This window comes from Dryobates pubescens, chromosome 27, assembly GCF_014839835.1.
Source record: "Dryobates pubescens isolate bDryPub1 chromosome 27, bDryPub1.pri, whole genome shotgun sequence".
Classification (NCBI taxonomy): domain Eukaryota; kingdom Metazoa; phylum Chordata; class Aves; order Piciformes; family Picidae; genus Dryobates; species Dryobates pubescens.
The window spans coordinates 7,319,993-7,337,574 of record NC_071638.1 but is presented as its reverse complement, the minus strand read 5'-3'; the positions used below and the strand labels follow the sequence as shown (position 1 = coordinate 7,337,574).

The following is a 17,582-nucleotide window of genomic DNA, read 5'->3' as shown; positions in this document are numbered from 1 at the left end:
TCCTCACAGCCCTCTTGTATGAGCCACTCCGCCCAGTGGATCTCAAAGGCCTCTTCCAACCTGGTCTATTCTATTCTATTCTATTCTATTCTATTCTATTCTATTCTATTCTATTCTATTCTATTCTATTCTACGCCATTCTATGCCATTCTATTCCATTCCATTCCATTCCATTCCATCCCATTCCATTCCATCCCATCCCATTCCATCCCATTCCATTCCATTCTATTCTAAATGGTGTTTTACACATGACAGCAGGAAAAATGTCTCCCCTTCCCTAAAGGAGGTGTGAGGGTGCTTCTGTGGGGCTTTGCTGGGATATTTCTCGTGCTTCAGCAGCTGCACTGAATTCCCCTAGCAGGGTTCCTGATCAGCATTTTCATCCCTGTGAAATGTTGGGCCTTTCTTGTACCTTCTCTGCGGCAGTACTAAATCTGGATTGCGTTGTTAGCCTTTGTGGCGGTGGTGAAAAAGCCCTTTTGATATGACATCTTTCCTGTGACCTGCCATTCTTCTGAGAATGTAGTTACAGAGCCATCTTTACAAATACCCAAGGAAGCCTTTTCTGAAGTTGTCTTTTAAAATAAATGTCCATTACTGGAGCTGGAAAGATAGAGTGTTTCATTAATAAGGAGATGAATGAGTGAAAAAAAATATGTATTATTAACATCCCAGAATACCGAAATCTAGGAAGAGATCATTCATTGTAGATATCTTTAGACATTCTGGTAATGTTCTCATCTTCTTAATGATTAATTAATTTCATCAAAAGCAGGGTAATGGAACAGGGTAAATACTCAATGTGGTGTTAAAACCTTTCTGTGGTAACATTGCATACTTACCCTGGACATACCAGCACTGAAAGCTAATAGTTTCTTCCTCTCTCAGTGCACAGGAGCTGGAAACAAAAATGACAGAGGAGGATGGGTGCTGATAATCACAGGATCACAGGTCACAGGATGTTATGGATTGGAAGGGGCCTCCAGAGGTGTTCGAGTCCAATTCCCCAGGGCCGTAGAATCCTGCACAGGTCACACAGGAAGGCATCCAGATGCCTTCTCCAGAGAAGGAGACTCCACAACCTCTCTGGACAGCTTGTTCCAGTGCTCTGGGACCCTCACAGTGAAGAAGTTCCTCCTCATTTTGAGATAGAAGCTCCTGTGCTGTACTTTCTATCCATTGCCCCTTGTCCTATCACAAGGTGCAAATGAGCAGAGCCTGTCCCTTCCCTCTTGACCCCCAGCTCTCAGATATTGATAGACATTTATTAAATCCCCTCTCAGTCTTCTCCTCTCCAGACTAAGCAGCCCCAGGGCTCTCAGCCTCTCCTCACCAGGCAGTGCTGCAGTCCCTTCAGCATCCTTGTAGCCTTCCATTGGACTCTCTCCAGCAGATCCCTGTCCCTACTGAACTGGGGAGCCCAAAACTGGATGCAATATTCCAGGTGAGGTGTCACCAGGGCAGAGTAGAAGGGGAGGAGAACCTCCCTGCATCTGCTGTGATTAATTTATTTTTTCTCTTCTTGGATAATTTTTTCAGTTTTCATTCCAAGCTGGGAGTAACTGCTGGGGTGAAGGTGTCTGAGATGCTGGATAGATCAGCTGTCAAAGAAATGCCATTTAACAGTAGAGATCCCAGTTTGCAACTTTCCAGGCTTATTACTGAGGTCCAGTGATCTGCTCTTCTGTAGCTGTTGAGATCCTACAGGAAGGCTGGAGAGGGACATTTCATAATGGTGTCTAGCAGTACCAGAAGGGGTATGGTTTGAAGCTGAGGGACAGTAAGTTTAGACTGAATCTTGTCAATAAGTTCATCACCCCAAGGGTATGAGACTATGGGATAGGCTGCGCAGGGAAGCTGTGGATGCCTCCTCCCTGGGGCTGTTCAAGGCCAGGTTGGATGAGACCTTGAGCAGCTGAGTGTAGTGGAAAGGTGTCCCTGCCCATGGTGGGGAGATTAGAGCAGGTGATCTCTGAGGGCCCTTCCAACCTAGGCCATCCTGTGGAGAATGGTGACAACTATCTCTGCAAAATTACACAATGGCTCATAATCATAGAATCATAGAATGTTTGGGGTTGGAAGGGACCTCAAGGATCATCCAGGACACCTCACACTACAGCAGGTTGCTCACAGCCACATCCAGCCTGGCTTAAAAACCTCCAGGGAGGAGGCTTCCACCACCTCCCTGGGCAACCTGTGCCAGTTTCTCACCACCCTCATGGGGAAGAACTTCTTCCTGACATCCTTCCTGAATCTACCCACTTCTAGTTTTTCTCCATTTCTCCAAGTCCTATCACTGCCTGACACCCTAAAAAGTCCCTCCCCAGGTTTTTTGTAGCCCCATTCAGACACTGGAAGGCCACAAGAAGTTCTCCTGGGAGCCTTCTCTTCTTCAGACTGAACAGCCCCAACTCTCTCAGTCTGTCTCCATCCCTCTGCTCATCCTCATAGCCCTTCTCTGGACACGTTCCATCACTCTGTGTGTTGGGAATAAGTGTATTAACTTTCACTATTAGTAAGGTGGCAAAACTTGAGAGGCAGCAAGGTAAAAGGACACCTCCCAGAAAATCTCTTTTGGAGGGAATGATTCGGTCAGCAGGGAGTATCTGAGCTCTTTGCCGTCTCACTCTGCCCACTTGGTGTTCAGAGAGATGAGAGGAGGAAGGAGCAAAACTAAATTGTCTGAAATCCACCATGCAGCAGAAATGTCACCAATGTCATTTAATGAGGTTAAATATTCACCAGGTCTTTTAGCACCTGCTAAGGTATGCCTGCTGCCATTTAACCCTACAGTAACCATGCTAATTTGCTTTTCCACACTTTGGGCTTACTCAGCCTATAGAAAAATCAATCCATTACGTGGTGTGATGGATGATGCACTGCTCTGACTTTTGCTTTTATTCCAAACCCTGAAAAATCCCCCTGTGCAAATGAATCACTGGGAACATCCCACAGCATTCCCATTTATTGTATCACTATTCAGTTTATTTTTCAAAACCAATTTCAAACAAGTAAGAATTTCCCATGATATTTGTCCCCTCTGCCCCCCCCTCCAGTTTCTCCACATCTTACTTTGAATATAACAGGAGCACAGAATGTGTTGGGTGGGAAGAGACCCTCACAGGGTGTCTTGTCTGACACCCTGCAGTAAGCAGGGACATCTCCAACTGGATTCTAGTCTATTCTAGTCTATTCTAGTCTATTCTTGAAGGTCTCTTCCAGCCTGGTCTGGTCTATTCTATTCTATTCTATTCTGTTCTGTTCTGTTCTGTTCTGTTCTGTTCTATTCTATTCTGGATCAGGTTGCTCAGGGCTCCATCAAGTTTGACCTTGAATGTCCCCAGGGGTGGGGCCTCAACCACATCCCCAGGCAACCTGTTCCAGTATTTCATCACTCATTGCAAAGAACTTCCTCTTCATGTCTAACCTAAATCTACCCTGTTCTGATTTGAAACCACTGCATCTCTTCCTAACACTACAAACCCTTCTAAACAGTCCTCCCCCATCCCTCCTGTAGGTCCCCTTCTCCAGGTTGAACAACCCCAACTCTCTCATCCTGTCTTCCTAGGAGAGGGGCTCCAGCCCTCTGATCATCGTTGTGGCCCTGCTCTGGACTCATTTCCAGCAGGACCACGTCTGTCTGTGTTTGAGGCCCCAAATCTGGACACAGTACTCCAGGTAAATTCTCACCAGAGCAAAATGGCAGAATCACCTCACCTGATCTGCTGCTTTTGGTGTAGCCCAGGATGCCATTTGCCTTCTGGGCTGCACGTGTACACTGCTGGCTCATCTCCAGCTTTTTTTGTGCACCAGTACCCCTGAATCCTTTTTCTGCAGGGCTGTTCTCAGTGTCATCACCCCCAGCCTGTAATGATATCGAAGACTGACCCCACCTATCTGCAGGATCTTGCTTTCTTGTTGCCCCCTTAAGATACTGGAAGGCCACAATAAGGTCTCCTCAGAGCCTTCTCCCCTCCAAACCAAACCACCCCAACTCTCTCAGCCTGTCCACACAGGAGAGCAGCTCCAGCCCTCTGGTCATCCACATGGTCCTTCTCTGGACATGTTCCAGCACACAGGTTGCCATTCCCTGCAGCAGGGCTGACCAGTGCATCCCAGCTCCTCCACCACCCTGTTTCCCTGTTCTGCAGCTCTTTGCATTATTATGGAAAGCTGCAGCATTCCATCTGATGGAAAGCCATCAGATGATACCTCTATAGGCAAGTGCTCTTCAGAAAATTCTTTACTGCAGAAAGCTTTTTCTGAGCCAACATCCTTTCTCAGCCCCTTCATACCTATTTAAAACACCAATACGGTGTCATTGGCGTGTAAAGGTCAAAGGCTCTGTAGCAAGTCTCAAAGCATCTGTGCATGCCTCATTAGATGCAGTGACCTGTATCTGCGCTAGAACTCTACTGAGAGTTGTTCCTGGACTTCAGAGTAATGCTCTGTTTGCTTATTTTTGTTCCTTCTTTCTGAACACAAGCCAGCAGTGTGCCCAGGTGGCCAAGAAGGCCAATGGCATCCTGGCCTGCATCAGAAATAGTGTGGCCAGCAGGAGCAGGGAAGACATTGTGCCCCTGTACTCAGCACTGGTTAGGCCACATCCTGAGTCCTGTGTCCAGTTCTGGGCCCTTCGATTTAAGAAGGACATTGAGACACTTAAACATGTCCAGAGAATGGCAATGAGTCTGGGGAGAGGTCTGGAGCACAGCCTTATGAGGAGAGGCTGAGGGAGCTGGAGTTGTTTAGCCTGGAGAAGAGGAGGCTCAGGGGAGACCTTATTGCTCTCTAGAGATTCCTGAAAGGAGGTTCTGGCCAGGTGGGGATTGGTCTCTTCTCCCAGGCAAGCAGCACCAGAAAAAGAGGACACAGTCTCAAGCTGCACTAGGGGAGGTTGAGGCTGGATGCTTGGAAGAAATTCTTCAAAGAAAGAGTGATTGGCCATTGGAATGTGCTGCCCAGGGAGGTGGTGGAGTCACCATCACTGGAGGTGTTTAAAAAGAGCCTGGATGAGGTCCTTAGTACCATGGTTCAGTCGATTAGGAGGTGTTGGGTGATAGGTTGGACTCAATGATCTCAAAGGTCTTTTCCAGCCTGGTTTATTCTGTACTCCTCTGTATCCTGTATGAAGTGTAACTCTTCAAATTTGTTCTCCCCATATATTTTCAAAACATATCTCCAAAACTGGAAGCAAATAAAAATTGCATTTGCCTTGATTTTTTAATTAGCTGACAGCCATAGCTGCAAATTGTGTCTCCCATTGCAAAACAAAATAGCCAACTGCCAAGCCTGAAATAATTAAGCAATATATTATGATTCAGCAATTTCATTTTGATTTAATTATGATATATCATGCAACTTTTTGTGTCTGTGCTGACATTCATTGACGAGATGCTGCCATATAAAACAGCTCTAATGTTTGCAGCTGATGGCTCTGCATGTTTTGCTTCATAGGATCTGGCATTCATCAGAGCATATGGAAAAAAATAAAAGAAGTCTTCCAGTCTGGAATTGCTGGCACCTGATTTCATGCTACCCAAATTATGCACTACCTGTTTCTTTCTGCTTGATATTTTGGAAGGCAAGTGGGGAACCAGCAGTGTGCCCAGGTGGCCAAGAAGGCCAATGGCATCCTGGCCTGCCTCAGGAATAGTGTGGCCAGCAGGAGCAGGGAGGTCATTGTGCCCCTGGACTCTGCACTGGTTAGGCCATACCTTGAGTCCTGTGTCCAGTTTTGGGCCCCTCAATTTGAGAAGGACATTGACATACTTGAACATGTCCAGAGATGGGCAACGAGGCTGGGGAGGGGTCTGGAGCACAGCCCTGTGAGGAGAGGCTGAGGGAGCTGGGGTTGCTTAGCCTGGAGAAGAGGAGGCTCAGGGGAGACCTCCAGAGCTTCCTGAAAGGAGGTTGTAGCCAGGTGGGGGGTTGGTGTCTTCTCCCAGGCAACCAGCACCAGAACAAGAGGACACAGTCTCAAGCTGCACCAGGGGAAGTTTAGGCTGGAGGTGAGGAGAAAGTTCTTCACAGAGAGAGTTATTAGCCATTGGAATGTTCTGCCCAGGGAGGTGGCGGAGTCACCATCCCTGGAGGGGTTCAAAAAAGGATTGGATGTGGCACTTGGTGCCATGGTTTAGTTGTCATGAGGTGTTAGGTATTAGGTAATAGGTTGGACTTGGGGATCTCTGAAATCTTTTCCAACCTTATTGATTCTGTGATTCTATGATTATGAACTCTTCACAGCCATCACACTCAAGCCAAAGATCATGGGGAGTCACTGGACTCTTCCCATTGGCTTGGATTTGCTTTCAGTTGTGAGCTGCTCCACCCTGCTTACAGGCAAATAGAGTATCTTAAAAGGGGCTCCAAGGAAGCTGGGGAGGGACTTTTTAGGGTGTCAGGGAATGATAGGGCTGGGGGGAATGGACCCAAGCTAGAGGAGGGTAGATTCAGCTTAGACATTAGGAAGAAGTTGTTGCCCATGAGGGGGGTGAGAGCCTGGCACAGGTTGTCCAGGGAGGTGGTGGAAGCCTCCTGCCTGGAGGTGTTTGCAGCCAGGCTGGATGTGGCTGTGAGCAACCTGCATGCTCATGAAATGTTTATGGAGCTTCACATATTCTGTGTCAGCATCAGCATGGGTTTTGTATTAGTCTGAAGACTGCAAGGGCAAAGCAGCAGCCATGGGCAGGCAGGGGACGCTGCTTCGTTTGCTGCCGCATCTGCAACACTGCTGCAAAATATCCTCCACATTGCTGCTTCAGAATGAGGCCAACCCCCCTGCCCCTTTAGTGAAAATCTTTTTCATCAGATGGAGAATGGCTTCTAGCACAGACTAGGGTCGTGGGCAAACCCCTGTTTAAAGGCAAGAATTGGTGGGGAGGCTGATTCTGAAAGGTTCATTCTTGCCTGCAGCCAGGTCTGTGCCCGCGGGCTGAGAGGAATAAAGTTGAAGGACAAAAAGCTAATTCTCATCTTGATTTAGTCAAAACAGCCACCTAAGGCAGGAAAGCTCAGGATTCATCATGTTGCATGCAGTCAGATGCTCTCATGCCTCTGTAATTGAAACGTGTTGCCCTTCTGTTTCCCTATGATGATGCTTCTATTTCTCAGCACAAGGTCAAAGGCCAAATGTCGTTTGGGGGCTGAGAGCGGTTGTACACTCAGAGCAATAATGAGTGTTTGTTATCTCTCAAACTCTCTCTCCCTCTGGTTTTCTGAAGGCAAACAGGATGATTATTCAGATCAGTGATATTTAGAATGCAGCAGGAAACCAGAACAGTGTGTTCAAAGCCAAGTAATAGCATTTCAGCCAACCTTGTTGTGATGTTGAAATGTCTTTGTGCATGGGCCGGGACAATCCCATGCACTGATAGAGGCTGGGCAGGGACTGGCTTGAGAGCAGCCTCAAGGAAAAGGCCTTGGGGGTGCTGGAAGCTCAACAGGAGCCAGCAGTGTGCACTTGCAGCCCAGAAAGCCAATCAGAGCCTGGGCTGCAGCAAGAGAAGCATGGCCAGTAGGGTGAGGGAGATGATTCTTCCCCTCTACTCCACTCTGGTGAGATCCCACCTGGAGTAACGTGTCCAGTTCTGGAGCCCCTATTACAGGATCTGGAGGTGCTGGAAGGTGTCCAGAGAAGGGTCACAAGGATGAGCAGAGGGCTGGAGCTGCTCTGCTATGGAGACAGACTAAGGGAGTTGGGGCTGTTCAGTCCATAGAAGAGAAGGTTTTGAGGAGATCTCATTGTCACCTTCCAGAATCTGAAAGGGGCTAGAAGAAAGCTGGGGAGGGACTTTTTAGGTGTCTGATACGACCAGGGGGAATGGAACAAAACTAGAAATGGGGAGATTCAGATTGGATGTTAGGAAGAAGTTCTTCCCCATGAGGGTGGTCAGACACTGGCACAGGTTGCCTAGGAAGGTGGTGGAAGCCTCCTCCCTGGAGGTTTTGAAGGGCAGGCTGGATGTGGCTGTGAGCAACCTGCTGTAGTGTGAGGTGTCCCTGCCCATGGCAGGGGGGTTGGAACTGGATTGTCCTCGAGGTCCCTTCTATGATTCTATGATTCTGTGTTCACAGAATCACAGAATATTAGGGGCTGGAAGGGACCTCAAAAGATCATCCAGTCCACCTTCATCTGACCATCACCCCTGTGGCCCACAGTTCTTTACACTCTCAGGTACATGGCTAAAGTAAAGGTATTGCAAAATGCCCATGAAAACAGCTGATACAGTGTCTCGGTGCGGAGGGAGAGAAAGAGACTCGTTTCTTGTTTGAGCATTCCCATGTTGTGAAATTAAAGGCACAAAAGAGGCAGATGTCAAAAGCCAGGCTATTTATTAACAGCATAAAGCAGACAGAACAGAAGAAGAGGGAGAAAGAGAAAGAAAAAAAAGAGAGAAGACTTCATCTTTGTTGGCTGGAGGAAGGGAGGGAGCGCTCCCAAAGTCCAAGACTCTTCTACAAGTAGCCACTAGTACGTGGTGTCTTGTGAAGATGTCTTTTTTCCAGGAGGTCTTCTTTTCTTCTTACAGCAGGCAAAACTTTGCTAGTAGTGGTAGTAGAGGTGGTAGAGAGAGAGTTCCTGGACTGCTTCCAGGCTGGATGTTAATGGTAATGTTTTCTCTCTCCCCCGAGCTGCTCAGGCTCAGTGTCTTCTATTCAGTTAATGGCAGCCTCCCCTGGCCCAGACCCCAGTCACATTAATGCCTATGTGACTGGCAGGTGTGCTATCAGAGGGCAGAGCTGACCCAGCAGGCAGGTCCTTCACAACAATCATCTCTTTTGCTGGACATTCCAGAGGGACTTTTCACTATCCCCTCCCTGGGCATCTGTTGTCTGGGTGAGGAGCAAAGGTGATTTTAACTTTGTTGATTCACATCAAGAAAGAGAAGATTTAGCCTCTTACATGGGGGATTATGCTTGTGACAGGCTCTCAGATATTTTGATATAGCTGCATTTGGGTGCCCTACAGATGTCATAGCTTCATGAATACACCAATGAGCCATCTGAATAATTTAAGGGAATATTGTCGGTAGCAAATGTCAATGCAAAATAACTGGAAGGGAAATTGCCTTCAGTGACTGAAGATAAAAATGGATGCAAATCAACTTCTGATTATAAACAACTTGCTTAAATAGGGAACAATAGGTTATTACTTTGACAAGAAATCTTGAAGTGTTTTTATTATTTTATTATCCTTATCATAGAATCATAGAAACATAGGATGGGCTGGGCTGGAAGGGACCTCCAAAGCTCATCCTGTCTGACCTCCCCACAGTCAGCAGGGACAGCCCCAACAGGATCAGGCTGTCCAGGGCCTCGTCCAGCTTCACCTTGAATATCTCCAGGAAAGGAGCCTCAACCACCTCCCTGGGAAACCTGTGCCAGTGTTCCACCACCCTCATAGGAAAGAACTGGTTTCTAACACCCAATCTAGATCTGCCCTTCTCTAGTTTAAAGCCATTGCCCCTTGTCCTGTCCCTGCAGGCCTTTGCAAACAGTCTCTCTCCATCCTTCCTGTAGCCCCCTTCAGGTACTGGCAGGCTGCTCTTAGGTCTCCCCAGAGCCTCCTCTTCTCCAGGCTGAACACCCCCAGCTCCCTCAGCCTGTCCTTGTAGCAGAGTTGCGCCAACCCCCTGATCATTTGCATGGTCTTCCTCTGGACCCTCTTCATCAGCTCCATGTCCTTCCTAAATTGAGAGCTCCAGACCTGCACACAGTACTCCAGGTGAGGGCTCAGCAGAGCACAACAAAGTGGTAGAATCCCCTCTCTGGATTTGCTGAAAATGCATCTTTTGATGCAGCCCAGGCTGTGATTTGCCTTCTGTGCTGCAAGCTCACACTGCCTGCTCCTGGCCAGCTTCTCATCCACCAGCACCCCCAAGTCCTTCTCCTCAGGGATGCTTTCTCTCACCTCCTCCCCAAGTCTGTATTGACAGTGAGGATTGTTCCAGCCCAGGTGCATAGATTTTAGGTAGAAACTTTGTCCATGATCCACACCCCTGTGAGTGTCATAGAGGAATAATTCTGTAAATAAACTATGAGAATTGAACAGAGAGAGCAGTTGTCCAGTTTGCTTATACTTTCAGAACTGGAGAGGAAAACTTTAGTCTGCATGAGAATTTTACAGGAATTTTGAGGTTCCAAGTTCTTCAGTTCAAAACATAAAAAATATAGAACTCCTCTAAGCAATAAAATGATTCTGGGTGAAATTAATCCTGCAAAAGAGTTTTCTCTCTTCTCTAATTTATATTTTATGATGAATGTGAGGCGTAGCCAGGAAGTCAAGGGAGGTGATTCTCCCCCTCTAATCCACTCTGGTGAGACCCCACCTGGAGCACTGTGTCCAGTTATGGAGCCCCTATTACATGAAGGATCTGGAGGGGCTGGAAGGTGTCCAGAGAAGGGCCATGAGGATGATCAGGGGGATGGAGCTCTGCTACTATGGAGACAGACTGAGGGAGTTGGGGTTGTTCAGTCTGGAGAAGTTAAGGCTCCGAGGAGACCTTAATGTGGCCTTCCAGTATCTGAAGGGGGCTACAGGAAAGCTGGGGAGGGACTTTTTAGGGTGTCAGGGAGTGATAGGACTGGGGGGAATGGAACAAAACTAGAAATGGGTAGATTCAGATTGGATGTTAGGAAGAAGTTCTTCCCCATGAGGGTGCTGAGACACTGGAAGAAGTTGCCCAGGGAGGTGGTGGAAGCCTCATGCCTGGATGTTTTGAAGGGCAGGCTGGATGTGGCTGTGAGCAACCTGCTGTAATGTAAGGTGTCCCTGGCCATGGCAGGAGGTTGAAACTGGATAATCCTTGAGGTCCCTTCCAACCCTGACAATTCTATGATTCTATGATTCTAATCTACTGATGCAGTCATATTTACTCAGTAAGCATCAAGTCTTATTTTGGCTATTTAGTCTTTCAGTGATGAGAGATCCATTTCAGTGATTCAAATTTTGCCTTTGGTTTTTTTTTTAATATGCATTTAAAAAAACCTATTCTTCTTATTCCAACAGCTTGAGCAGTGGCTAAAATGGTGAGTGAAAGCCATCACGAGGCCCTGGCAGCACCGCCGGCTACCACAGTAGCAGCAGCCCTTCCAAGTAATGTCACTGAGCCAGCCAGTCCTGGAGGAGGAGGAGGAGGAGGAGGAGGAGGAAAAGAAGATGCATTTTCTAAGTTAAAAGAGAAGTTCATGAATGAACTGAACAAAATTCCACGTGAGTAAAACTTTACTGGTTAAAAATAACTTGATGTTTTCCTTCCTGTGATTTATTTAGACAGGATACTCAAGGGTTTCTAGTCAGAACTAGAGAAATCAGGAGATCAACCAGATCTCCCAGAATCACAGAACTAACCAGCTTGGAGAAGACCTTTGAGATCATTGAGTCCAACCTGTCACCCAACACCTTCTAATCAACTAAACCATGGCAGTCAAATTTACACAATTGGAGTCAATGATCTTCTCTTCTTTGTCTCCTCCTCTGGAGACTTTCAAGCCCATCTGGATGTATTCCCATGTGACCTGTGCTAGACTCTATGGTCCTGCTCTGGCAGGGGGTTGGACTCACAGAATCACAGGACCATTCAGGCTGGAAAAGACCCTCAGGATCACCAAGCTCAACCATTAACCCTACTTTACAAGGTTCAACGCTAAACCATAGCCCCAAGGACCACATCCAAACCACCTTTAAACATCACCAGGATTGGTGACTCCACCACCTCCCTGGGCAGCACATTCTAGTCCCTGTCCACTCTTGCTGTATTTTTTTCCCCCCTAATGTCCAGTCTAAACCTACCCAATCTTAACTTGAGTATCTCCAGAGGTCCCTTCCAACCCCTGTGATCCTGTGGTCTTCAAGGTCTTTTCCAACCTGAACAATCCTATGGTTCTGTGATAAGGAGGCTGTTCTCGGTATGTCACATTGTCTGGGCAGCTTCTGCTGGTGATTTTTTGCTGAGTCACCTAAACTTGAATGGCAGAACTTCACAGTTGGTCATAGGACCAATAAGCAAAAGATTTCCTAACCATAAGGGCTGGGGTTTTGTATTTATGACAAATGAGTGGGGAGATACTGCTTTAAAACCAAAATTAGCTAGAATTCATAGGTGTGTGTATCTATGTGTATGAATACATAGGAAGTGTGTATCTGTGGGGCTTAGAAAACACAGAAAAAGTGGAGGAATGGCTTTTTAACAAGGAAATAGCTGTAGTAGATCAGCAGTGTAGGGATGCAGCAATGCTTTTCCCACACAGTAATTCTGTTAGATCAGCTGTTGGCATAGTTTTCAGGTGCTCCTGTACCTATGCAGAATACTCTGTAAGTACTAATATATATTTCTGTGAAGCCAATAGGGTTAAATTCAGCAGGGTTAGAATGGAATTGAATTAACCAGTTTGGAAAAGACCTTTGAGATCATCAAGTCCAACCCATCACCCAACACCATCTAATCAACTAAACCATGGCACCAAGCACCCCATCCAATCTCTTCCTAAACACCTTCAGTGATGGTGACTCCACCACCTCCCTGGGCAGCACATTCCAATGGCAAATCTCTCTTTCTATAAAGAACTTCCTCCTAATATCCAGCCAAAACCTCCCCTGGCACAGCTTAAGACTGTTTCCTCTTGTTCTGGTTGCCTAGGAGAAGAGACCAACCCCCACCAGTCTACAACCTCCCTTCAGGTAGTGGTAGACAGCAATAAGGTCTGCCCTGAGCCTCCTCTTCTCCAGGCTAAGCAACGCCAGCTCCCTCAGCCTCTCCTCACAGGGCTGTGCTCCAAACCCCTCTCCAGCTTGGTTGCCCTTCTCTGGACACCTTCCAGCAACTCAACATCCTTCCTAAACTGAGGGGCCCAGAACTGGACACAGGACTCAAGGTGTGGCCTAACCAGTGCAGAGTACAGGGCACAATGACCTCCCTGCTCCTGCTGGCCACACTGTTCCTGATACAGGCCAGGATGCCATTGGCCTTCTTGGCCACCTGGGCACACTGCTGGCTCATGTTCAGCCTACTATCAATCAGTACCCCCCAGGTCCCTTTCTGCCTGGCCTGGTGTTCTACATAATGACTCCTTTTGTTGTAACTCTAACAAGAATAGCTTGGGACCTTTTAAACTGTACTAGAAGCAATTGATTCAAAGTCTCAACATGTCCACATTTGTATCAAAAATACAAGCTTTAGCTTTTTGCTGTTCTTTATGACAATACCAGGAGTCTCAAACATAGAATCATAGAATTGTTAGGGTTGGAAGGGACCTCAAGGATCATCCAGTTCAAACTCCCCACCATGGGCAGGGACACCTCACACTACAGCAGGTTGCCCACAGCCGCATCCAGCCTGGCCTTCAAAACCTCCAGGGATGAGGCTTCCACCACCTCCCTGGGCAACCTGTTCCACTGTCTCAGCACCCTCATGGGGAAGAACTTCTTCCTAACATCCAATCTGAATCTACCCATTTCTAATTTTACTCCATTTCCCCCAGTCCTATCGGTCCCTAACACGCTAAAATGTCCCTCCCCAGCTTTCTTGTAGCCCCCTTCAGCTACTGGAAGGCCACAAGAAGGTCTCCTGGGAGCCTTCTCTTCTCCATACTGAACAACCCCAACTCTCTTGGTCTGTCTCCATAGCAGAGCAGCTCCAGACCTCTGATCATCCTTGTGGCCCTTCTCTGGACACCTTCCAGCACATCCAGATCCTTCTTGCTTGACATGTTTTAATATTCAAACACTGGTATTAAATACACAACTAATTGGAATTTGTCAGTCTTATAATAAACCAGGTTGGAAGAGACCTCCAAGATCATTGTGTCTAACCCCTCAACCAATCCAACCCACCTAATCAACTAAACCATGGCACCAAGCACCCCATCAAGTCTCCTCCTGAACACCTCCAGTGATGATGACTCCACCACCTCCCTGGGCAGCCCATTCCAATGGGCAATCACTCTCTCTGTATAGAACTACTTCCTAACATCCAGCCTAAACGTCCCCTGGTGCAGTCTGAGACTGTGTCCTCTTGTTCTGGTGCTGGCTGCCTGGGAGAAGAGACCAACCTCCACCTGTCCACAACCTCCCTTCAGGTAGTTGTAGAGACCAGTAAGGTCACTCCTGAGCCTCCTCTTCTCCAGGCTAAGCAACCCCAGCTCCCTCAGTCTCTCCTCTCAGGGCTTGTGTTCCAAACCCCTCACCAACTTTGTTGCCCTTCTCTGGACTCATTCCAGTTTCCTATGATAAAGAAAAATAATGTTGGTTGCTGCTGTCAGAAAAATGACCTAATGCTACAGTCAGATAATTCTGATGGGTTTGGAGACATGGAGGGGAAGACACTATGTGTGTTGTCATAGCAGTCTTGAGGCGGTCATCCAGTCCTGAATAATTTGTGCTTCAGAAGAAGAAACAAATAAATAAATACATGTATTTTCAAGGAATTATTTTAACATAGCTCAGAGTTTCTTGGGGTTGTTTTTTTTGAAGCAAGGTTATCCTCTGGGTGAAGAAATGTTGTGTGGGCTGCTAAAGATTCATAACAAATTAGAATATTAATCGATTTTTTTTGTTTTATCTTGGAAATGGATCTTGGGAATCTGGCAGATGTGGTTTGGGTTTTTTGGGTTTGTTGGGTTGGTTTGGGTTTTTTTTTGCACAATTGACAGAAAACAACTTTGGGCTGTCACTCCGAATTCTCACTTGCAAGAACAGAGGTGTTACAGTGGCAAGCAGTCCATATGGCATAGTTTGGTAATCTGCACAGTCCAGTGCAGACCGTACTGGAATGAAATTGCCTGATGATATCCTGGGAGAAACAAAACTGCAGGAAGAGGAGGAGTGAAGCACTGGGGTCTTGCAAAGTAATGTGAGAGTGAGAGCTGCAACTGCACCTAATTGCACTTCAACCAAAACCAAATCATTTCCTTGGATTATTTCACCTTACAATTTTAGCTGTTGGAACAGTAAATGCCTGGAATGCTGTGTCCAGTTTTGGGCTCCCCAGTTCAAGAGAGACAGAGACCTGCTGGAGAGGAGGCTTAAGGATGATTAAGGGATTTGAGCATCTCCCCTGTGAAGAGAGACTGAGAGCCCTGGGGCTGTTTAGCCTGGAGAAGAGAAGGCTGAGAGGGGATCTGATCAATGTCTGTCACTATCTGAGGGATGTATGTTCAAGAGAGAGGGTACAGGCTCTGCTCCGTTACACCCTGTGATAGGACAAGGGGCAATGGATAGATACTACAGCACAGGAGGTTCTACCTCAACATGAGGAGGAACGTCTTGACTGGGAGGGTCCCAGAGCACTGGAAAAGGCTGCCTGGAGAGGTGGTGGAGTCTCCTTCTCTGGGGACTTTCCAGACCCATCTGGATGCATTCCTGTGTGACCCCCAGCCCTCAGATATTTATAAACATTTATTAAATCCCCTCTCAGTCTTCCCTTCTCTAGTCTAAGCAGCCCCAGGGCTCTCAGCCTCTCCTCATAAGGCAGTGCTCCAGTCCCTTCATCATCCTCACAGCCCTCCCTTGGACTCTCTCCAGTAGATCTCTGTCCCTCTTGTGCTGGGCAGCCCAGAACTGCATGCGATATTCCAGGTGATGTTGATGCTTTAACATATATTTCACTCTGGATAAAGCAAGTAGGATCATCTTATTACAATGACTCATACCATTAAAGTTCAAGGATCCTGTAAGGTTACTGAGGCATAACTGTGAAGACTTTTTTTCTTCCATGTTATGTAAATCCTTGCATTTTAGTTGTGAGTGGCTGATTTGCATAATCACAGCACAGTTGTTTTTCCATCGCTGCACTGTGTGTAAAAGTCACTCTATCTTAATTGGTTCTCATACTTTCTGTCCCAATTTATCTCTAATATGCAGACTTTTTTAATCTGTTTACCAGAAGGAGAAACAAGGCACCAACCGTCTCTGGTTCTACACCTTGCATTTTAAGCACAGCAATTCCAGCACCTGAGGATGGGAGTAAAACAAAGCAGATAAAATAGCACTCATGCTGCTGAAAACAAAACTGCATTAGCAGACATCACAGGATATATTGATTCTTTCCAACCTCCCTCTCACTGCTCCTATCTGGCCCTTTGCTTACAGCCTAGGAAAATACTTGCCCATACTTTTACTTGCTATAGGATTGAGCAAGAATAAGATTGAGCAAGGCCAAACAGCAACAACTTTTGGTGTGAAGGCTTTAGACATCAGGGTACTGACACTAGCTGTGCACAGATAAAGCTTGGCATCAATCAGCATTCCTGTTTATCAGTATGTAAAGAGGCAGTGCCAAGAGGATGGAGCCAGGCTCTGCTGGGTGATGCCCAGTTACAGCACAATAGGAAATGATGGAAGCTGAGGTATAGGAAGTTCTATGGAAACAGGAGGAAGAAACTTGAGCTTGTACTCATTTCTGTTAGTTTTACTTGAATAGGGAACATTAAGGTTCTAAACCCCTGACTTCCTCAAGGGTTCAAATCATTATCCCTGGATGGGAGGTTGGCCATGAACCAGCAGTGTGCTCTTGTGGCCAAGGTGGCCAGTGCCATCATGGGGTGGATTAGGAGGACTGTGGTTTGTAGGTTGAGAGACATTCTCCTCCCCCTCTACTCTGCCTGGGAGAGGCCACATCTGGAATATTGTGTCCAGCTCTGGGCCCCTCAGTTTGCAAAGGACCTCAGGGAACTGCTTCAAAGAGTCCAGCACAGAGACACAAAAGTGATTAGGGGAGTGGAACATCTTCTTGTGAGGAGAGACTGAGGGAGCTGAGGGCTCTGTAGCTTGGGGAAGAGGAGCCTGAGAGGTGACCTCATTCATGTTGCTAAAGATGTGCAGAGTGAGTGCCCAGAGGCTGGAGCCAGGCTCTGCTGGGTGATGCCCAATGCCAGCACAAGGGGCAGTGGTGGAAGCTGAAGCATAGGAAGTTCCATGGAAACAGGAGGAAAAAAGAATTTCCCTGTGTGGGTGACAGAATCCAGGGGGGTTGTGGAGTCTCCCTCTCTGGAGATATTCAAAACCTGCCTGGAGGTGTTGCTGTGTGATGTGGTCTAGGTGATCCTGCTCCGGCAGGGGGGTTGGACTGGATGATCTTGTGAGGTCCCTTCAGACTCCTAACATTCTGTGATTCTGTGATAACCAGTTTTGCAAAATCAAAGTGAACTTGGTGTGTTTCCTAAGAGCACATGCCTGTATGAGCAGAAGAGCTCATTTTGCCATCAAGGTGAATAAAACAACAACAATCCAATAAGATTCCAGCATACATCCAATTGAGTGCTGCTAATGTTTCTGGTGCAATCTCCAATAGCAGTAATAGCTGAATGCATTGAATCCATGCTACTATCATTACCTCTTTAATGGGAAGTTATTGCATATTTCTGATGCTTCTTGCTGCCTTACACTGTAATTAGATAAAAAGTTTCATGTTTATACCAAGCTTATTCTGAAATGTTTGGCTGGTCACAACTCCATTTGGCCTCAGTAGCTGGTGCTCAAAACCCTTAAATTTGCTTCATCATGCACAGATGACTGATAATCCCCCAAAACAGGAGCTTCGTGATGATTCAGGCTAAAACCTGATGTTCTATGCAGACTTATT

The 17,582-nt window shown here is 46.9% G+C and overlaps 1 protein-coding gene across 2 annotated transcripts in view; it reads left to right on the top strand.

Annotated features, from left to right (window-relative positions):
* LOC104296364 (synaptotagmin-1) overlaps window positions 1–17,582 on the top strand; it is a 524,009-nt gene that overhangs the window by 318,285 nt on the left and 188,142 nt on the right. For both annotated transcript variants that reach the window (XM_054173953.1, XM_054173952.1), the window contains exon 4: window positions 11,012–11,215. In XM_054173953.1, the coding sequence (XP_054029928.1) occupies window positions 11,029–11,215 (187 nt within the window). In that variant the 5' untranslated portion in view covers window positions 11,012–11,028. The remainder of the gene's footprint in view (window positions 1–11,011; window positions 11,216–17,582) is intronic.